General features: G+C 39.2%; 2 protein-coding genes and 2 long non-coding RNA genes across 7 annotated transcripts; 3 read left to right on the plus strand and 1 right to left on the minus strand.

The window, feature by feature from the left end:
• The first annotated feature begins 2,865 nt into the window (after nt 1–2,865).
• Nucleotides 2,866–7,282, plus strand: LOC102706502 (putative hydrolase C777.06c). 2 transcript variants are annotated; one of them, XM_040527880.1, is made up of 12 exons: nt 2,866–3,237; nt 3,344–3,537; nt 3,657–3,769; nt 3,909–3,950; nt 4,028–4,083; nt 4,261–4,337; nt 4,571–4,690; nt 5,266–5,342; nt 5,430–5,493; nt 5,639–5,689; nt 5,776–5,824; nt 6,897–7,282. In XM_040527880.1, exons 1-12 carry the CDS (start codon nt 3,033–3,035, stop codon nt 7,013–7,015), a joined length of 1,167 nt encoding a protein of 388 aa, XP_040383814.1. In that variant the 5' UTR covers nt 2,866–3,032; the 3' UTR covers nt 7,016–7,282. The 2 variants fall into 2 exon arrangements, with proteins under 2 accessions (XP_040383814.1, XP_040383815.1); XM_040527881.1 differs by having other exon boundaries at nt 2,867–3,237; nt 3,362–3,537.
• A 787-nt stretch (nt 7,283–8,069) lies between these two features.
• Nucleotides 8,070–13,367, minus strand: LOC102721191 (protein HOTHEAD). The gene is made up of 6 exons (XM_006660507.3): nt 13,187–13,367; nt 12,335–12,689; nt 9,973–10,286; nt 9,436–9,824; nt 8,384–8,955; nt 8,070–8,283 (listed from the first exon to the last, which is right to left on the minus strand). The coding sequence occupies exons 1-6, from the start codon at nt 13,257–13,259 to the stop codon at nt 8,229–8,231; spliced, it is 1,758 nt and encodes a 585-aa protein (XP_006660570.1). The 5' UTR covers nt 13,260–13,367; the 3' UTR covers nt 8,070–8,228.
• LOC121055388 lies at nt 10,428–12,338 on the plus strand. The gene is made up of 3 exons (XR_005812521.1): nt 10,428–10,602; nt 11,751–11,962; nt 12,055–12,338. It is a non-coding gene; the product is annotated as an uncharacterized LOC121055388 (long non-coding RNA).
• Nucleotides 12,616–17,489, plus strand: LOC107304996. 3 transcript variants are annotated; one of them, XR_005812520.1, is made up of 6 exons: nt 12,616–12,734; nt 12,815–12,858; nt 13,087–13,559; nt 15,041–15,226; nt 15,424–15,844; nt 17,075–17,489. It is a non-coding gene; the product is annotated as an uncharacterized LOC107304996 (long non-coding RNA). The 3 variants fall into 3 exon arrangements; XR_001551082.2 differs by having other exon boundaries at nt 12,815–13,559; nt 15,041–15,326; XR_005812519.1 differs by having other exon boundaries at nt 12,815–13,559.
• The last annotated feature ends 4,888 nt before the right edge of the window (nt 17,490–22,377 follow it).

Here is a 22,377-nt window from a genome sequence, read left to right on the forward strand (position 1 = left end):
TATTTTAAAGGCATCAATCACATTGCAGATTTCAGAACATCCAACATGCCATGTGTATTTCAAATAAAAGAAATACATTGTATAGATTACATAGCGATCTAAGTTTCCTTGCAATTTGACAAAAAAAATGGGGTTCAAACTTTTACAGCATCTAGACTACAATCCTTGTGAACCGCTAAAAAGTGTACAGACTACATAGTACAGATTAACATGAATGACTACATTCATCAAACTAAAATCCTTTCAGCACCATCTCCTCTTCTGTCCATTGCATTTACAATCCTTTCAGGCAATCAATTTCCCTCTTTTGTATTTTGCACAAGGTTACAACAATTAAAAGGATAACTTGACATCCGGCAAAACCATGTCACACATCAGCTCTAACTTCCTCCAGAAAAGTAATATGTCATCACTCCATTTTCTTGTCGTTGATTGTTCAATGTCATTTCTTCAGCAGCCTCTTATTCATTTCTCTTGTAATGTTGAATTTTCAGCCATGATGCGTCCCATATATCTCACCTGCAAAGATGGTGTATGTAGAAATGAAAGGGGCAATTTAGTATTTGGCAATCAACTCACATAGTCAAAATTTTACTGGTATCCTCTAAAAATCAGGATGGACCTATCAATCTGAGGACATTTTTGCAATTGACTGATAATTACTGTATATGAACCTATAGTGAATGGCATACACCTATATATTAGGTTGGAAGAATCATACATATCAACTAAATTTTATTCCTGAAATTATTAACTGTCAATGTCCATTGACATACACCTATCAACCTAGCTATCAGACTGAATGAGGTATATATCTGAAGCTAGTTCTTATTCCTTAATCAATTAACTGTAAATTCCTGCAAAGAATGGCAAGCAGAAACCTTCACGGCGGACGGCAACACTGGCCCATTGCGCGATGAGAAAGTTGGCAGCAGCTATGGGCAGCAGATAATACTGGTGAAAACGAAAAGTGGCGGTGGCTCCCTTGGACGGCCAGGCGGTGCCCTCTAGCGCAGCGGCAGCGGAAGGGCTCTCGCGCGTGGAGAAGTGCGGCGACGGCGGAAGGGCTCCCATGCGTGGGGCAGCGCACCGGCGGTGACGACAAGAAGAGACGGCGACGACCGGCGAGACTGAAAATGGGTGGAGAGGAATGACAGAGAGGAGCCTACCACTAGGATGAAACGGGATTAGATCGAGCCGATCGAGCGCGATCTGTGTTGCAGGTGCGGCTAAGGGAGCCGATCAAGCACGAGCCGTCTTGCAAGCTCGGCTGTGCAAGTCATTTACATGCTTTGTGTGGGCCAGCCGTCGGATGGTAGGCTCATCCATGCGTCATGCATCCGCGTCGGGGCTGCACGAGCTAGGATTTGCACCCGGTCCGCACCAGATTTTTTTCCTGTGAAAAGGTTAATTCACGCGCGCTCCCATGTAAGCTGCATGCTGGGCTGACCGAGGCCCATGAAAAGCCCACGATTAAGCCCATTTGTAGTATATATGGTTTTTCTTTACTTTTTTTATAAAGTTTACATGTATAAATTTTTTATCTATTAATTTTATATCTATAATTTTTGAGTATACGTAATTTTTATTTATATGTATGTGTGTATATATATAAAAGTTTGCTCGTACAAAGTTTACGTGTATAAAGTTTACGTGTATAAAATTTATATGTCTAAAAATTATATACATACATACATATATATATTTATATATATATACACACACACACACATATACATATATGTAAAGTTTGTATGTCTAAAATTTATACGTATGAAGTATGAAGTTTGAACGCATAAAGTTTATACACGTAAAGATTATGTGTATAAAGTTTGTATGTCTAAAAATTATATATATATAAAAGAGTATATATACTATACGTATACGTATAGGCCTAAACCGACCGCCCGTGCGCGACGCCCGCGTATTAGACCGCCCCGATCGCTCGCGGGCACGCCCCCAGCGATCGAATTCCTCTCTCCTCCTATATATATATATATATACACACACACTAGCATAATACCCATGCTTCGCCACAGGGATAAAAATAAATATTTCATATAAAATTCTATTAAAATACGTGGCATATATATGTGTCAGGGGCGAGGCAGCCCAACGGAGGCACGGCATGCATGCATGAAGACAAGGCGCAACACGCGCGTGTGAAGGCAAGGCGCCGCGCGAGAAGAGATCGCAGCGTGGCTGGTACGCGGGGCCCACACGACGTGTCATGACAGAAATTTACGTGTTTTTAAGTAGTAATATATATATATATATATATTATACATGTAAACTTTATACACATAAATTTTTACATGTAGACTTCATACACGTAAATTGTTTATACATACAAACTATATATATAATATAGACACATGTATTTATACATATAAACTTTGTACACATAAACTTTATACATGCAAACTTTATAGACATAAACTTTATACACATAAACCTTGTACATGCAAACTTTATACACATAAACTTTATACATGTAAACTTTATACACATAAACTTTGTGCATGCAAACTTTATATATACACACATACATACGTATAAAAATTACATATACACAAAAAGTTAAAAAATTTATACATGTAAAATTTATACGTATAAAGTTAAAAAAACTTTACACATATAAAATTTTAAAAAAACGTTATTTTAGGTGGGGTGTCAGCCCACCGACTTGCTGGGCCTGGAATTGGGCCGTCCAGGGCGCTCGCTCCGCCTTGCTGGGCCTGCAACGAGAGGAGGAGGAGGAGTGTTTGCGCGCGCTCGCTCGAGCGAGCGAGCGCGAATTAGACTTTTCGGTAAGACGGGGCGGGGCCACGCTGAGCCGGGCTGAGCGGGCAGAAAGCCTCGAAGCTTTCTGCACGGGTGGTGGTGGGGCCCACCTGCCAGCGTGACAAGCGAGGGCGCGGTGGCCGAGACCTACCACCGTCGCTCGTTTGACCGGTCCCCGATTCGTTCGCCGCCGGCTAACCCAGCGAGCGCCGGAGCGCGGTTCTTCCCCTCTCTCTCCGTCTCCGGCGATGGCCGGCGCGGGCGCGATTGCTGCTCTCGTGCGCGCCGCGCACGTGCCTCCGGCGCCGTGTGCGCGGTCGCTTCGGGGCCTCGCCGAGGCGCGCGCAATCCCTCTCGTCCGCGCCACGTCGTCGTCGGCGGCGGCGGCGGCCATAGCGCCGTCGTCGTCACCGTACTTCTACTGCGGCCCCTCCCTCCTGCGCCTCAGCTCCGGTGCGTTCCATACGTGAATTGTTTGGTACTTTGGTGATGTATGGCGGACCTACGGCTTCGCGCGTCAGCTGTTCGACGTAATGCCTCCTCCCCTTCTCATGAACAGATCCCGATTCTCTTCCAGCTCGCTCCTTCTCCTCATCTTGCTCCTCGATCTCCCGCAACGCCTTCGCGGTCTCCACCTCGTCGTCCGAGCAGGAGAAGCAGCGGCAGCAGTCGGAGCTCATCTTCCTCGGCACGGGCACCAGCGAGGGCATCCCGCGTGTCAGCTGCCTCACCAATCCCTCCAAGAACTGCCTCGTACGGCCCTCCTCCTCCTCCATTGCAGCAGTGCGATGCTGCTGCCGTGTCATACATTGTTGATTGGTCGCTCAATGTCGTTTGCTCGTTTTTTTTTTCTTTGCCTTTCCTGCGTGCAGGTTTGTACCAAGGCGACCGAGCCAGGGAACCGGAACAGGAGGCGCAACACATCCATCCTTCTGCGTCATGCCACACCGTATGGCACCTCTAATATCCTAATTGACGCTGGCAAGTAAGTTTGCGCTGCTGCTTGATCTAGGAGTCTGAACAGTAGCTTCATTTCTCTTCAATTCTAGGTTACCATTCTTGAATTGAAAAGAAAAGGAGAGAGAGTAATGAATTACTATGTTTTTCTCTGGTTCCTCTGCTAGGTTCTTCTACCACTCTGCGCTCCAGTGGTTCCCTGCTTTCGGGTATTGAAATGCTGACATGCTCCATTTTTGTTTCCAAAAAAAAAAAATCCTGTTAAACGCTCGCTTCTGGCATTCAGATTGAGGACACTTGATGCTGTGATTATTACTCATTCTCATGCTGATGCAATAGGAGGTTTGCAATCCCTTCCAACTCTTTAATTCTAGTGCATCTGTGCAATAATCAAATGCTAAGCCCCTTCTCAAATACTTTTCTTGAAGCAAGCAACTTTGTTTGCATTGTTTGAGACAACATGCCATGCTCATTTTGCTCTTGAGCTTTCAAGAAGAAATAAGAGCTCCTTTGGTGCAGGCCTTGATTGTCTTCGTGATTGGACAAACAATGTCCAGCCCATCATCCCAATTTACGTAGCAGAACGCGATTATGAGGTTGGAACACCTTGTCCTCTCTCATTTTTTTTGTCTCTCCAGAATTGCAGCCTCAGAAAGTTCTATTTGCTGCAAAAGAAAATGAAAGGAAGTTTCATGGAATAAATAGAATAACAATCATGCCACATGAAATACCTATTAAAAGTGCCTGTTTCATTATATGTTCAAGATATTGACAAATAGGCCACCGGTTCACTTCTCTTTCTTTGCTTTTACTTATTGTTCTCTACCAGGTGATGAAGATGACTCACTACTATTTGATTGACACAAGTGTGGTTATACCTGGAGCTGCAGTTTCAGCATTGCAATTCAACATTATTAAAGAGGAACCATTTACAGTTCACAACCTTGAGGTCTGTTGCCTGAAATAGCAATTTATGTAAGTAGTAGACATATACCACAGGCTATCAGCAATAACTAGCTTTTCAAATTGTGAAAGAATTTCTTTTTCTCGACTCAGTTAACTGTACTGTAAGAATTTTTACTTTTCCATGTAGGCAAGTAATAAAAGGATATATTTAGTTCTATATCCTTATTTTGGTTAGCTATCATTACACAATTAGCTGACCATATCTATACCTTTGAGTAAATTGAATTTTAATGTTACCGTTAAGTAAATTTTAGTGAATCTGCCGCGAACCTTTTAGTTACTTGGTATGTTCTTAAAACTACATTATGTTTTGGACATGGATGTGATCTCTGCAGACACTTTTGATCATTAATTTGTCCAGTTTTATTGGCGAAAAGTATGCAAACTATAGTGAACGAACTTCAGAAGTACTATCTGAACTGCGTATTCAAACAAAATCGATGTGTTTTTCATTATGTCAGCTACTCAGCTTGTCCTAAGTGTACTTTCGAGTCTAGACTCATAACAGACCCCTGTGTCTATTAATTTTTCTAAAGATATAATTTCTGTATTTTTCAGGTCATTCCTTTGCCTGTTTGGCATGGTCAGGGTTACCGCTCTCTTGGTTTTCGTTTTGGTCATGTATGCTACATAAGGTAGATCAAGTTCACTGTGAAGATAATTTTTTACAGTAAGTTTGGTTGGTTCAACGCACGTGTTCTTAACATTTATGATGTACACAGTGATGTCAGTGATATACCTGAAGAAACCTATAAACTTCTGGAGGACTGTGAACTTCTAATATTGGTATCTTTTTTTTCATTTATGTGAATTGTTAAAGCATGAAATTATAGGATTCTCTCAGAAGCTTCAACTTTCCTTAAGTTGCTTAGTGTTCCTATTCAATTTTGTTTAACTGGATTAGGCTTGATTTTGTTATAATTTTGTCCAGGATGCTCTTAGACCTGATCGTTCTTCTTCAACACACTTTGGATTACCACGGGTGGGTAGTTAGTTTTAATATACCAATCAGATCTAGCTTCTGATTTCTTCACATTCTCCTTAGTGATATATTCTTCATTTCTACAGGCCCTTGAGGAAGTCAGGAAAATCAAACCAAAGAAAACACTATTTACTGGTAATCATTTTGTGGCTCGTTTAATGCCTTTAGTGAATTAATTCTTCTATAGTGGCTTCAATTTAAAGTCTATGTGCACTTTAACATATTGTGCTAATTTACAAAAATATTAATTACTCTGGAACAGAATGCACAGTTGCAACAAAAAAGGGTACATTGTTCTATTGAATGTTTGAGAAAGCTTATCCGCTTTTCTTTTGATTGGCAGAATTTTATATTTGAAAAGAAAAGGGGGGGGGGGGTCAATATATTAAAATAAAAACTCATCTCCTTAAAAAAATGTTCGATAACTTGATACTTTATGTGCACAACAAGCATGATGAGAAAAGGACGGAGCCAAGTGACCAAAAATCGGCCGAAGGATATGAGAAAAGGGATCAACTCTTTAGTAACTCTAGTAGCATGGGAAATTTGGAAGCACCGCAACGACTGTGTATTCAATGGAGCCAGCCCTAGAGTTGCGACGGTCTTACAAGTGGTTGAAAATGAAGGTTATCTTTGGTGTGTGGCAGGAAATTCTGCTCTCCAAAAGCTCCTTAGCAGGGCGGCTATCCTAGGTAGCTAGTTGTAGCAAGTTGGGCTAGTGTGGTTCTGTTTTGAGCGAGTTGATTGTTTGTTTTTTTCCTGTTTTTTCTGTTTTCTATCTGTACTGTTCCATTTATTTCCCCTTTTGAAATGAAATGCAGCTCTCCTGCGTTTTCGAGAAAAAAAACAAGCATGATGAGGGTGTCGTACAACCAAAACTGCACATGCTGAGCATGTTATATATCTCCCAATATGGAGTATCTGATATGTCTCCTATTGCTTATCAAAGAAAAAAAATATCGGTTTAGTAACTTAGATCTAAATATTCAAGCTGGTCGCTGTTCAGAACCTTTTAATTCAGGAGTTAACTATTACTATTAATACAGTATATTCAGAACTAATGCATTAAAATTTGCTACTTTGTTTGTTCGTGGACATGATAAGCAAAGCTGCAAAGGTCATTTAATTTGATCAAATTTCACATCTTTCATTTTTTATTGTTTACATAATGCTGCTTTTGATGTCTTGAACTGAATTTTATCTTCAGGAATGATGCATTTAATGGACCATGAGAAAGTAAACAATGAGCTTGCCAAGCTGCTGGACACAGAGGGCCTTGACATCCAGCTGAGCTATGATGGCCTCAGGGTACCTGTATGGCTCTAAAATTATTAATTTTTTAAACACACACGCCTTTTGTTTTGTCTTCTTGGCACAGCTAGGACATGTATACAGATTTTCGAACGTTTTAGGTTAGTAAAATGATTACAAGAGGTAATCTGTTGAACTCCTTGCTTTGAGCCTTTCCTTTCTTTTTATACTCCCCTCCCTATAGAGGCCTTGTATTTTATTCTCCCTTCTCAATAGAGGGAACCTATGTAGCAAATATACAACTTATCATTTCCCAATGCAATAAAATTGCCGATTGATTAATTTTGAAACTATACTTCATATCTTTTTGTTATATGTTGCACCCATGAACAGTTTTTGTTATACACCGCACCCATAAACGGGTTTTTCTTTATGGCTGGTATTGCCTGAGTTGGATAGGGTGTCAGGGATTGAGCGTAGGGCAGTCATCCGCATCCAGCTGCTGGCAGGGTTCCAGCTGTGGAAGAGAGACTCTGAGGCCTATAGAGAAGAGAAGGGTAACGCTAGCTAGGAACTTGTATGTTTCTTGCTTCCCTAACGAAGGGTATGGGTCCTCACTTATATAGATAAGGTTAACCCCTAACAAGAGAATCTAATCAAATAACTAAGTAATCTTATTCCCTAGTCAAACCAACTAAAGGGCTCATCTTTTTACTTTTACTTATTCTTGTAAGTCAAAATTTGAATTTTCAACCTTACATTTAGAGTTTGATTTCGTTTTTTTTTATCGTAGTTTATTTTTCAGACTTTGCTAGATCGCTAAAAACGAATATATAAATTTTTTTCACAAATTTTTTCGTTTGCAAATATGCCATTTTTTTTTGTTTGAAACAGCCAAATGAGTAAGATTTAATCTCCAATCTATTGTTCTCTTCCCGTACTTGGAGGTGGCCCTGCTGGTGCTTGTGTGTGTGATGCTTCTACTTGCTTCTGGCTGTTACCCCACAGACAGTAGAGGCCATAATGGTTGTATCAAGAAATGGACTCTCAAATGTAGTAGGGACCATAAACGGAAGTAGTTCATCAGGGCTTCCTAGAAATCTAGTTAAAGGAAAAGAACACACTGGGGTCAATAAACCATTTGATCTTCAATCACATGGCACAAATGATTACTGGGTACAGATGAAACTCCTAGCTTGTCTTTTGGTGATTCACACTAGATCCCAGCAATAATTAGTAATTCCTTCTCTAGGTCACACATAACAAAAGGCTGGTGTCCAGGAATCGATTACACTCCAGCTGCTCGTCCTAGTCTTCCCCTTAGGATCATCACCCCAAAGTATCTGAGTATGAAATATGAGGGAAGCAAATCAGTTTAAGAGCTAAAGAAATAATATAATTAGGTAAAGATTAAAGAGTTAGTTTTTTACTGTGTTTATGTACCTGCCCATCATCATGACCGTGGCTTGAGGGTTTGTCCCTGGTGATCTAGAAAATGTTGATCCATCGACTACACGGACACCTGAAACTCCAAGCACACGGTGTTGCTGATCAACCACTTTCCCTACATGGCATCCACCATGGTAGTGCCAGATGGTTATTACTGTATCCCTGCAAAATTGCTCTAGGGATTCTGTATCATTTGTATGCTTGGGTATCAAGTTCACATTAGCCTGCACACTCATATTGAGCACTCTTTCCATTGAATATCCATCATTGTTGGCAGACAGTTCAGAGAAACGGTTTGTCTTCAGTATTCTTTCAATGGTCTTGATTCCATAGACACATCGTGTGAGATCCTGTGGATGACTGAAGTAGTTGAAGGTGACCGCAGGGTTGTTCCTAACATCAGTGTCTATAAGGGCAAGATGTCCCGTAGATAGTGGACCATCAATCTTTTCGAGGATAAAACCACCGTGGAATATCTCTTTGGGTAGATTAAGTTTGGTATGTGCATACTTCTGTGCTTTTTCCAGGCTTCTTTGGTTTGGAGGAATTGTGGACAGCTGTCCAATCTGTACCATAGGAATATAACATAACAATGAATTAATCAACAAGGCCAAACAGGTAATAAATTGAGATGATCATAAAAAACTATGATGGCAGTTATGGGAGTTGTCGCATAGTAGACAACAAATATTTTCTTTTGTCCAAAACAAGAAGTTCAATTCTGAGTTCTGATTCATATTGTATGAATACCCAAGCATAAGGCAATGCCTTATAAATTGGATAGTTATCATTTCTCATAATAGATTATAAATAAAGCATGCATATTCACTTGTAATTAAAGAATTGGTCTAAATTGTGTTCCCTAAATTATGTTCCCAATGTTGCAAAGTATGAGATTTGACAGTTTAGAATCTGTTCTCCTTATTGAAGTCTCAGATATAAGCAGCAGCTTTTTCCTGATAGTTTGTGATGCTGCCTTTGAACTACCCAATCTATCTATTTCATTCACAAGAAGCTTCTTATGATGCAAAAGATTGATGGCATACCTCAGCGGACATGATTCCATGGTGGCAATGGATGCTTTCTGGTGACTGCCCAAAACCACTGCTGGCCTCAATGAACACACCAGCTTCAGTTATTCCAACAGTCTCAATCAGGGACTGGCGTGGGGGGCTTTTTGTCGGTATAAATATGGAGTTCATGGGGTTATCAGCCATCCCTTTACCCACATACTTGTTATGGAGTACTACAGGAATTTTATGACTCTTAAGGTCATTCTTGGGTCCAATCCCACTGAGCAGCAGCAACTGGGGGCTGCCAATTGCACCAGCAGAGACAACGATTTCACTATCACAGTTGTTGTTGAGGAATGCCTGGTGGAGTCTTCCATTCTCATCGGTGAACTGAACTCCAGTTGCCCTTGGCTTCAGTTGCCCTGCATCAGAAATGGTGTTTCTAAAGCATGGTACGTGATTACTGAACTTACTCTTTCTATTGATGCCATTCTTATGAGTTTATAACTCCAGTATCTAGAAGATAATACAGCTTGTAGGAGCTTTAACCACATATATGTAAATATTTACCTCTCTGCGAGTTGAAGACTATCTTGTTCACACTAGCATGGAGCAGCACCCGTAGATTGTTAGGATCTCCAGCTGCAAGTAAGTCGGCTGCTGTGTGGCGGTAGCCAGTCTCATCAAAGATGGTGCCACCAACTTTGGTCCCAGAAACATGGTCATATGTGTAGCCATTGAAAGGAGATACACCTGCTTGGAGCAGCCCATCCCTTAATGCGGCCTGCCAAGGTGCGATCTTAGGCCACTGCACGATTTTGTCCTCCACCCAAGGGAAGGACTCATTCACCAGGTCTTCATCCCAGCCTACCTCCTGGATGAAGCTGTTTGTTTCAAGAACAAAAACACATGTTATATAAGTCATAAAAAGTATATTATAGAAGTAAAATTCCCTTTTTAATACTGCAATAGCTATCAATTTATTCATCTTTTTTTAAGTCACATTGGTGTTTCTGATAGCAATGAGCAAGGGCTGTTGCTGTCGCTAGGGATGACTGATGAGCATGGTGAGTGGGGCCCACCCATTGACCTACTGTAATTCAATTCCGTACAAACAATTCAAATGCATATGTACTGATTGGAACATATCAAGCGGAATGTGAAGTTGATGGAGGCAATCCACGGTTCCACACTCCCAAGGTACCACAGCAATTCAATTTTGGTCCAAACTTGAAGTAGCCTTGAGTCCTAGGGATTTTAGGTTATTTAGCGTCCTTTACGTAGACAGCTTAGTCACCATGACAGCAAAGAAACAATCATAGCCCCATGTGATTTTGTTTTTTTGTGTCCCTTTTATTTTTTAGCAATGTCTCGTTTCAATCTAGTCTATCTCAGTAGTAACATATTCCATGACTCCAGGAAGAATGAGGTGGCCTTTTTATTCACAGAGAAACCACAGCATGTGCTACAGCCACGTAATGAATTATTTGCACTACCATGGCTGAAGCACTTTAATGCAAACTGTGACAATCTGCTTGTTTTTCTTTATGTTATCAACTTTCTCACTAATGTTCAATCTGTACGCAAGCACTCAAACTAAGATAATTGCTTACAGCTCCATTTTGTTTTGTTATATATTGCAGAACTGCATTGTGATAACCTCTAAAAAAAACCTGCATTTTGAGAACCAAAAACTGGAAGGCTAAATAATGTCAACCAAAATATAAAGGCCTAGTGAACCGACAATCCCTGGCCAAATGCACCTCTTGATATGTCCTAGTGGAAGTAATGTAGGAAATGGTTTTGTTCAGTTCTCTCTTTTGGCTGATTCATTTTGATTAAAACCTGTTTGGGCTAAAAAACTACCGTACCCCAAACAGGTTTTAATTAACCAAACTAATTAGGGGGTGTTTAGTCGATGAAATGAAAATTTTTGGATGTCACATCAGACGTTTGATCGGATGTCGGAAGGGGTTTTTGGACACGAATGAAAAAACGAATTTCACGGTTAGCCTGTAAACCGCGAGACGAATCTTTTGAGCCTAATTAACCCGTCATTAGCGCATGTGGGTTACTGTAGCACTTATGGCTAACCATGTATTAATTAGGCTCAAAAGATTCGTCTCATGATTTCTTACATAACTGTGTAATTAGTTTTTCGTTTCATCTATGTTTAATGCTCTATTTCGATATCCAAAAATTCGATGTGATGTTTTTGGGTGAAAATTTTTGGGAACTAAACAGGGGGCCTTAGTGCTTGCTTCTCTCTGTGTGTGCGCGTGATGCTGGAGAAAAGAAACAAGTGGATGCAGCCAGAGAATCCTAATTGGCAGAAACTCTGGTTTCAGGGTAATTAAATGCTACTGTTGAGAACGGTGAATCGTATTTAGTGTTCTGCTGCACATTTCAGCAGACAACTACACATAGATGGGCAACAGCAGCATATATTGCTGGGGGGAAGCAGTCAAGCAGATCTTACCTGTTATCATTTAATCTCTACTGACGCTGCCACTGCTCTGCATTTACCCTAGAGCCGGCGTTGCTCATGTGAAAGTGTCAGGTATTCTTCAGGTTTTGCTCTATATTATATATGTAGTACTAATTATGCTACATCATATTTTAATTAATCTATTTATGCTAACTTCATTTTAGGTTTTCTGCTACTTGGTGTTTGCCCTCTTAGGATAAATAATTTAGTATTAATCTATATCTGAAGTCTTCATCATGATTGAGCCCCAAGTCTCTGTCATGTGTATGATTGTTCGTGTAAATTAATGCTCGTCATTCTGCACTTCGGCAGTAAACAAAAAAGATTAAATTACATGTGTAAACTCTCCTGGTTGGTCACTCTCAGGCAGAAGAGAACAATCATAACCACTTAAGAATACTGATACGCGAGATAGCATCCATATCTGTGCAATGCATTGCTAACCTTGAGCTGGCCCGGCTGTAGAAGCCAGCATTGATGCAAGTGCCACCTCCCAACACCCTCGCCCGGGCATTGATGACGCCGTCAGTGGAGATGAAGGCCTGAGATGCTGAATCCGGCGCCATATTGCTCAGGCCAATGTGGAAGTTCTCCATGTAGGAGACGTTCCGGTTGCCATACGGAGACCCTCCCCTCTCCAGCAGGAGCACCTTGTACCTGAGCGACAATGTCGCCGCCAGGGGGCACCCGGCGGTGCCCCCGCCGACGACAATGTAGTCGTATGTCTCGGGGCGCATCGCCCCGAAGGTGCTTGCCTTCTGGAGGGGAGGGAGATTCCTTAAACTGAATTGCTGGTTGCCTGAAGAAAAAAAGGGAAGTGTTCCATACTGTTGTCATTGCTTCTGTAAGGTTTCTCATTCCTTAAACCTGTTTTTGGCTATTGATAAATGAGTGTCTCGATCTAATTGATGCTATGTCTACTAGGCTCTGGACCTCCTGGCATTGTACCTCTCAGGACTGGATGACAGGTACCTTTATGGCATTTTGTTGTGCTATTTTTTCCCTATCCTTCACTCTCTAAAATATTGAACTATGCAATGACAAATGTTGTTCTACTCTCAAATACTAGTAGTAAAGCCAATGTGGCGATAAACAATGATAGGAAACAAAGTGTCAGACGATAGAAATCCACTTAATAAGGATGTTCTTGCGAGAAAAAAACTAAGCAAAAGATGACATATATAACTGCATTTCAGCACTGCAATTCTTCACTGGAAAGATGGAATAGAAATGCTTGGGGTAAAGCAGGAATGCCTAAGAAGCATGGGATGAGACAGAACAGCAAGAGATACACACCTTGGGTTAAACTGAAGAAACAGACGCACACTATGGCCTGGAAGATGAATAGCACTCTCTTGCTCAAAGCCATGGAGCCTGAGAAGCACCTGACAAGCCAAACTCTTTTCCTTCCCTCCAAAACAGCAGTGGCCTTATCTTTCTCCGTCCCCTATTTCTTGATCTCCACCTAAGCTTGCTCACCGCATTTGAGTGGGTTTATGTAGAGGGCTTGGCTCTGGCAGATTGATAGCAATAGGCTGCTGTGTATATGCATTAAAGAGAGCTCACCAGCTGCAGTAAGTGCTATTCAATGCAGAGGGAGCACTGGCTTGGTACAACTGGGATTTATGGACTTCATCAACCAACCAACCGTAGCAAGGCTGCTCTGAAGGTACCCACCACCCCCTCATTTACAAGAATGACAGGCGTATATCTATTTCCTCTATCTTCTCTTAAAAATTTTTTTCTTTGCCAATCTTTTTGCCTATTGGTTAGGGCAACGTGTTATTAGTACTCTATATTCTATTCCTGGTCTGTTCTCTCCATTTTTCAAATATAGATACATTCTTGTTCAGTTGTTCTTTAGTGCAGATGCTTCCGTCTTTAAATACCAGTTGCTGACTTGCAGAAAATGTATGGTGCCATTTTATATAGCAACTGCAGAAATTGTTTGTGCTGCCATCTTCTTGGAACATGTATGCTGACAAACGTCTTCCAAATTTTAATTCGTTAGGAGTCTTAATTTAGATTATGCTGCTTTCAGTGTTTGTATTTCATTTCATCCAAACAAATTAGCTACAGCCCCTAAAAAGCCACGTACAGCGAACAACCGAAATTTACTGTAATGCACTGGTCAAAAGTTACTGCCTTACAATTAAGATTACTTCTTTTCCTTGCACAATGAACCTTGTTAATGCGATGTGTATTGCTAGAAACCAAGAAGAGAGCTAAAAGCCAACCTGAGTTTGAATTGACTAATTGTGTGGCCTACCTTGCCCCATCTGGTGTGTAGGACTTTATATTGCTATCACTCAAATATATCATTTATGGGTTGATGGCCATACTAAAGACACTTAACAATAATAAATGCTATGTGCTTCCGTTCAAATAAATAAATAAATAAATAAATGCTATGTGCTACCTTTAGTTATGGAGTATATTACATTGGTTGTTATTGATGACTCAAAAGGATCATCATACAGTTGCAAAACTGTTGTTTTTTTATAAGACCTTTTTTAGGACTTGCAAAGCTGTTATTGAACCTTCCATGTCCACTGGGCGTTGCTTACTTGTGAGCACCAGGAAAAGCAATTAGACCTCCATATAAATTTTGAACTGGAAAGCAAGTGAGCAAAATTTATTATCACCATCAACTGCCGGTGTATATTTGGCAGCAAACAATTGATGCACAAGAAAAGAGTGAAGTGTAAACTATTACAGCTGCCTCAACGTTATTAGGCTGTCCTCTTTTCGTTCCCCTGCAACCATGGAGCCTGTGAGTTAAAAAAATCTGAGCGTTTGCCAACTACACTGTGAAGCTTTCTTTTCTTGTCCTGCATCCATGGAACTCACAGGATTACAAGAGTCAAACCTAAAGCAGAACTATATTTTTTTGGTTTTTTATGAAAAAAGTCAAATGGCATTTACAAACGAAAAATAATTTTTGAATAAAACTTTTATATACATATTCTTAGCGATTTAAAGGCAATGCTAGAAAATAAATTGTGGTAAAAAAACCTTCAAAATCAACTCCAAATTTAAGGTTGAAAATTTAAATTTTGGCTTATAAACATAAGGATAAGCGAAAAGATGTCACATTCTTTTGATTCCCCTTGCAGGGATGTAACTCTTTGGTTGCTTATGTGTCTGCAGATTGGAAGAAAGGGACCTCATCCTCTCAGCTCTTTATAAGTTGGGAGAGCCAAGCCCTAACTCTTTATAAGGACAATGCGACCAGTGATGAACAAGAAAAAAAGCTTCTCACAGTGACATCTGCTATCATAACAAGACACCCTAACAACCTACTTTCAGACAGCCTTGTCATGGGTTTATTTAAAGGTAACACGAGCTAGCGTTAAGTCAGTTACACGCCCGTTTTCACCTGTTGTCACAGTGTCACACACCAAGCGCGTGCGCAAGTAAAAAACAAGTTGCATGGGTGAGTATTTTGGTCGCCACGCAGCCTACATTGATGCTGCCGGAAAATTAGGTGAATGGAAATGTATGATGACACTGCATGATCTTGAATTTTGCAGGACTGACCGAGCTGCCGAAGCAGAGTGGTGCACCTAGGGTCATAAGACCACATCCTTGTCCGGGCAGTTCGCTGATTGCCGGACGGTTCCTTAATTTTCTCAACAGAAGCCCTTAATCTGTATTGAATGGCTCAAAATGAATCTGTAGCCAAACACTTCAGGATACACTCGTCGTTCTACTGATTGAATTCTGGAATCTTGATGGTATGGATCAGAAAGAATCAGTACTGGACCTCCGTCAAATGGGGCAATTTGACCATCATCAACTCACCATGGCTATGAGCTGGAACCTACCGGTGAAAATACGTGGCTCTGACGATCTATCCACCGTCTGCTATATCATCAAGATGCTCCATCTCCCTGGGGTCCTATTCCTTAAGACTTTCCATCCTCTTCCATCATCATCTTGACGAAAACGAAGGTACGTTTTCTCCTCCTGAAGGCTGTGACCTTTTATATTTTCACCGCTTAAATACGCCACTGTGGATTCTAAGATTGGCGTCGACACCCTTAACTCATGTGGGGTAAATCACAACCCCCTCCCTGCCATTGGATTGAATGGCTCATGCAACACAATATGGATACAGGAGTGCTACAGGGGACCCTTCATACCTAAGGAAAGTTCTAGTTCTCGCAAGGTTCCAAGTTCATCACCTAGCCATTTGTCCACCCTCTCCCATACCCTTCATCCGGTCCAATCCTAGTTGGGAATACAAGAGCCCCGTTACACGTACGGACATCTATGGCTGCGTTCGGCAGCCCAAACTTCTCACCTAGATTCTTTCATTTTTCACGCACATATTTACTAAACTGCTAAACAATGTATATTTTATAAAAACTATCTATAAGAAAGTTGTTTTAAATAATCATATTAATTTATTTTATTTTTAAAATAATTAATAATTAATTAATTATGTATTAAGCCATTACTATGTTTTTCGCGTCAACTAACTAACCTTATCTTCACCACATGCCGAACGCGGCGTATGTCATGAAGATCGTCGTGAACATTTGATGCCGTCGTGGCACCCTAACCCACTTGGCAGGCGTGGTTTACTACACCATGTGGCATAGACTGTTCACGACGATTTTTCTGGAATAGTTGCTTGTACTAGGAGGAGAACTCGTAAATGTAAGGAGTGATTGTTTGGCTTTGGAAAAAACCAAATAACATATTTACGAAAAATAATTTATTAATAAAACTTTTAAATATATATTCTTAGCGATCTAAAAGTCAAAGGTAGAAACTAAACTTTGATAAAAAAAATTCTTAAAATTTACTCTAAATTAGAGGTTGAAAATTCAATTTAGACATATAAACATAAGCAAGAGTGATAAGCAGGAGTGAGAAGCCAAAAGATAAGTGAAATACCGTTGGCAGCACACAGATGGGGAGGATGCTAGCTGTGTGCCATACGGTGTGCGCTTGAATGAGGGGCAGAAGGTCACATGGTATCATATTTACCAGCTGTGTCCCAGCTCTGGCCGTCTGCTGCCCATTGGTGATGCAACCATGGTCATGTTTGTGTGATCCCTGCCTTGAGCTCAATGCTTTGCACTATTGGATTACCAGGCCTTCTTATACTAATAAAAGTTGATTTGTAGATGTCACTACATCATCTCACCTGTTTTCTCCTTCCATTTCTGTTAGAAAAAATGGGACGATCTTGCTACTGTTTTAAGTTGAAGGCTGCAGCAGATCAGCACAGTCCTCATGTCTCTTCAAAGATGATTGGATGGAAAAACAAATTCTACATCTGATCTGTATTCTGGTAGCTGGGTCTCAAAGAGCTGACGCAATGATCTGACAAGATGTTTCAAATTATAATTAGTCACACTGACAAACCTGCTTCTGTTGTTCGCCGAAATTCTTTTGGAATGCCTCGGTATGATTACTGAATAGTGATAAATTAATAGGTCATTGGGGGTGTCATCTCCACACGTTCGCTCTACTAATACGTTTTCGAGTCATTGGCATTAGCACCCTTAACTTAACTGTTTGTCTTTTTTTTACCTAACATTTATAAGTAGTGGAAAATATGCTATACTATCAAATCATCATAATTTAATCATACAACTTTCATTCCTCATAATTTGATCATTTAAAAGTAATTTATGGCAAAATGAGACAGCCATAGTGAAGGTAATACAAATTGTTTTTTTTTCTTTTCTTGCGATTATAAATGGAGCTTTTATGTATGCTCCCTTTAGGCCGTGTTTATTTCCACTTAGGATTATTGTAAGCTGTCTTATTAGGAATAATCTAAAACAAACAGATGGATTATTGTGATAACTTATTATAATCTATAAGCTAGATTACTATAATCTGATAAGTATCTCTATAAGTGCTTTTTTCGGATTATTGATTGGCTAAAGACCCACTGCCCTTTGATATTTCGAAGTAATTACCCACCTTGCCACTGTTTACCCACAACTCATCCATCACCCCTCGACTCCCCACTCATCTAAGAAATCTTCGCTCCCCACGATATCGAATCCAGTGTGACGGCGGTATCGGTAGCGGCGGAAAGCTGCAGCTACGGACTGGGCCAACGACATCGATTGCATGCGACGCCCTCGCGACAGCGGCGTCGATCCATCGTCAACATGCGCTGCTGCTGCGTTTTATGGTACAGAGAAATACTCTGCAAAACCGATCTGATAAATCGATCCATCGGCAGCAGTGCAACCTTGATTAATTATCGATGTTGTTTAGTGAATCAAGATCAATACAAATAGGAGATAGTGATTTGGTTGTACACATACTCACGAATGTTTTAATTACAAATATTTAGCAATTTTTATTTAGCTAATTCAAATTTTTATCCAGCTAAATTCAACTTTTTATTTGTTGTATACAGACACAAGAATGGATAATGCATCCAAAATAGTTGAGGGCATTCCAGACTTTAGTAATGCAAACCTAGTAATCTAGTCTATCCAATAATCTAATAAACAAACAGATTACGGCTTATTCTCCGCTAGCTTATCATAATCCAGCTTATAGTAATCTAGCTTAATAAGCCAGCTTACAATAATCCTAAGTGGAAACAAACATGGCCTTAGTTCTATAATTCTTATCCTTTTGGATAAAGATGTAATCAAATTTTGATTACTAAATTTTTTTTTAAAATATTTAGTTCGAAAACATTATGACAACATATATAGATAAGCCATAAAGAGTAAACATAAATATTTATTTATTATATATATAGTTTAATAAAAATCACATCCAATGACCGTATTGTTGTCCAAAGTAACAAGAATTATCAAACTGGAGTGGAGTGAGTATTTGCGAAATACTTGTACTTCATATGTCCCGGGCAATCCTAATCTGTTTTCCTTCCAGATACACAACTCTGGAGCAATCAAATTTGATTTGTTCTTTTTACTTTTTGATTGTTACTTGATATCATGCGAAACATGAAAGGAGATCGGTGAAAATATGAAATATTTTCAATCAATACTAAGGGTTGAATCACCAATGAATGATACCCAAAATTTATGTGGCATGGACCGCCACCGCATGTGCCTGCTTGCAGAGAACCCCATAGCTCAATATCTAATTAAGGGGGGTCATTATTTGTTTTTTAAGGAAAAAGACAAACAATATATTTATAAACAAAAAATAATTTTTGAATAAAACTTATATATATATATATATGTTTTTAGCAATCTAAAAGTAAAGGCTGGAAAATAAACTACATTGAAAAAACCCTAAAATCAACTCCACACCTAAAATCAACTCCACACTTATGGTTAAAAAAATCAAACTTTAACTTATGAGCATATGCATAAGTGAAAAGATGAGGATGGGAGTGTACACACCCTTAGGTCCATCAGGTCAAATGGCCAAGAGGAGAGGCTTCAACAAGTGAGATGAAATGGTGAGGATGCATGTTTAGGTCACACTAGCAATTAGCTAGCAAGAGCAACTACAGGTGATGATGTTGACCCAGTCTAGAGGGGCACTACATTGGACATCTCAGCTCATGGATGAATGTTTGTGGGTCATGTTTGGAGATGTATAGCCTAGATGTGTCACTAATGAATTAAGGTCATGAGTATCCATCCTTTAACCACCACAAGGTGTGTTGCATGACATGGGGAACCTTTGTCCTCCCTAATGCCAACACCATCGTTTCCCTTCTTAATTTTTGATGATGTGGGTAGTTATAGCGCTTGGTTACCCGCCTCCAGATCTGGTCGTGTGTGCCGCTTCCATTTCCTACACTCATTTGCGCATCGGTTTTGTCATGAGACCGGCACTCAGACAGAATCCAGAGATACATGTTGTGAAATATTATCTTGAAAAATATATGTTGTGAGGGGTGTTGTGCAATGGTGTGGAGAAGTTGGTGTAGGTAGAAATTAATTTTGGTGTGGATCGTCTGCACTATAACTCTCTGGGATCGCCATCACCAAAACAATTAGGGTGTGTTCTAAAGGCACCCTAAATGGCTATTTTGTACCAAAATTTTCTATACAAAAGTTACTTTAAAAATCAAATTAATCTTTTTCATATTCATAATAATTAATACCTAATGATTAATCATATGTTAAACATGTATTTCGTTTTACATGTGACTAATTAGCCAATTTTGACAGCTAAAAAGAACATGGTTTTAAGCCGTGTTCGGTATTGAGGGAGATGAGGGCTAGTTATTTGCCGTGGAAAACGTAATAGATTAATATATGATTAATTAATTATTAATTATAAAAAATATAAAATAGATTAATATGTCTATAGAAAATTTTCGTAAAAAATACATCGTTTATTAGTTTGGAAAGTATGCGCGTAGAAAACGAGGGAATTTATGGTAACTAATGGGCCGAATGCTGCCCTAATATTTGTTTCTTTGTTTGTTTGTTGACTTATCAACCACAACCAAAAATTTCAAATTTGGAGTTTTTTCCGTCCTAATCCATTATTCAGCATTGATATTTAAGAAATTATTTTGTTACTTCGTTTATATTTACTAGTAACATACATGTGCATTGCAACAAATCCATACAAATAATGATGAAGTACACAAAACGGTCCATATAACTTATGATGGTGTGCACATGCCCTTAGAAAAAAAAAGAAACGGTTTTGAAACCACTTGATTTTTTCTGGTTTTTAATTCTTTTTGTTGTGACGTGGGATATTAAGGAGGACGAACGACATACCATGTTTAAGTAATAAAGATAAAGAAGCTTGACATTGATGAACAGTGGCTTTTACGGTGATTTTCAGCAACAAATAGTGGTGCTTCCGCCACAAATTTAAGAGTTAAATGCATGTTTTTAATTGAACAGGCGACTTATAAACTATATAAACTCCAAACTACACCTACCAGAAACGATCACAATAATGTTCCAACAGTGTAACTCGTCACACATTTGTCCTCCCTGGTACGTACTGGCCCGGAAAAGAGAAGTCAGGATAAAAAAAACGAATTGGAAATTTAGGTCCTCCCAAAATTTTTTTCAAAAACATGACATTAAATTTTTGAACACCTAAATAAAGCATTAAATATAGATGAACTAAAAAACTAATTGTACAGTTACGGAAGAAATCTTAAGACGAATTTTTTAAGCCTAATTAGTCCATAATTAGTCATAAGTGCTATAGTAACCAACATGCGCTAATGATTAATTAGGCTCAAAAGATTTGTCTCGTGGTTTCCAGGCTAGCCGTGAAATTCGTTTTTTCATTCGTATAAAAATCCCTTCGAACATCTGATTAAATATTTGACGTGACATTTCTCCTAAAAATTTTCTCGATCTAAACAACACCCCCTTATTTGCATGGCCGCCACGGAATTCAATTAAACTCACTCGTCAAATGACGTTGGAATTGAATTATGTGCGTCGGTCCGTCAGCATCAACGTTAATTGGAACGCGTACGTACCTCCTACTCTCGCATTATTCAAAGCCGAATGGGACAGTGCTAGGCTCTGCAAAGCTAATCATTCACGCCTCTTCGTTTAAGCTTGTGTTTATAAACTAAAATTTAAATTTAAATTTTAAATTTATAGTTGATTTTGATAGTTTTATTAAAGTTTATTTTTCAGCTTTAACTTTTAGATCACCAAGAATACATATATAAATTTTATTTATTCATAGATTTTTTTTATAAATATGTTGTTTAACACCGTCTATTCTAAAATATAAGTATTCTTAAAATTTTTATTTTATTATAAAATATAAGTATTTTATATTATTATTCAGAGTGTTCTATTAATCATTTCACATTTAAATTTATTCGCATCCTACCCCAGCTACCTTCCCTTATCCATCTGTCGTTAATAAAGTGACATCATAGTCTTTTTGTTATTCATATAGTATTTGTTAAATAATTTAGAAACGAGTATACTTTGGAACGGACAGAACAGAATATTAGCAAAACGTACATAGTGCCGAGTAGTCATGCACCGCATTGTGGTACTCTCGCATTAAACGAACTTAAAAGCAAACCCATAAAGATTTAATTATTCAAAATTACTTGTAAAGCATATGCATTAATGGCAAGTAGTGTGCAAATTTATGAACGACTTGTATGTCAGTATGTGCGTCCTATAAATATTTATTTACGACAGATTTGTAGTCCGATAGACGACTTATTAATTGAAGAAAAATGCCACAAATTGAAAGATATGAAATGGGAAAATTCATCAATTATATATCTATGGCGTGTAGAAATGTGGAAGCAATATTATTTTAAGAATTAGTAGGAGTCTTGTGCTAAGTAAAACCTTTATCGTGGTATTTTTCATGTCACATTTACTTCCGACGTCCGACCCCACTAAAATGTTCTCAAGTTTAGGATAATTAACATGTAAAACTCCCATGGATTAAATTGTAAACCCCCCGTGTGCACCTTGGACTATATTGTTCTAATAGTTAAAAATTAAAAGGTGCACTTTGGACTGTATTTCATCACCTAGATATCACTTCGAATCACCCAT

Source organism: Oryza brachyantha, chromosome 9, assembly GCF_000231095.2.
Source record: "Oryza brachyantha chromosome 9, ObraRS2, whole genome shotgun sequence".
Classification (NCBI taxonomy): Eukaryota; Viridiplantae; Streptophyta; class Magnoliopsida; order Poales; family Poaceae; genus Oryza; species Oryza brachyantha.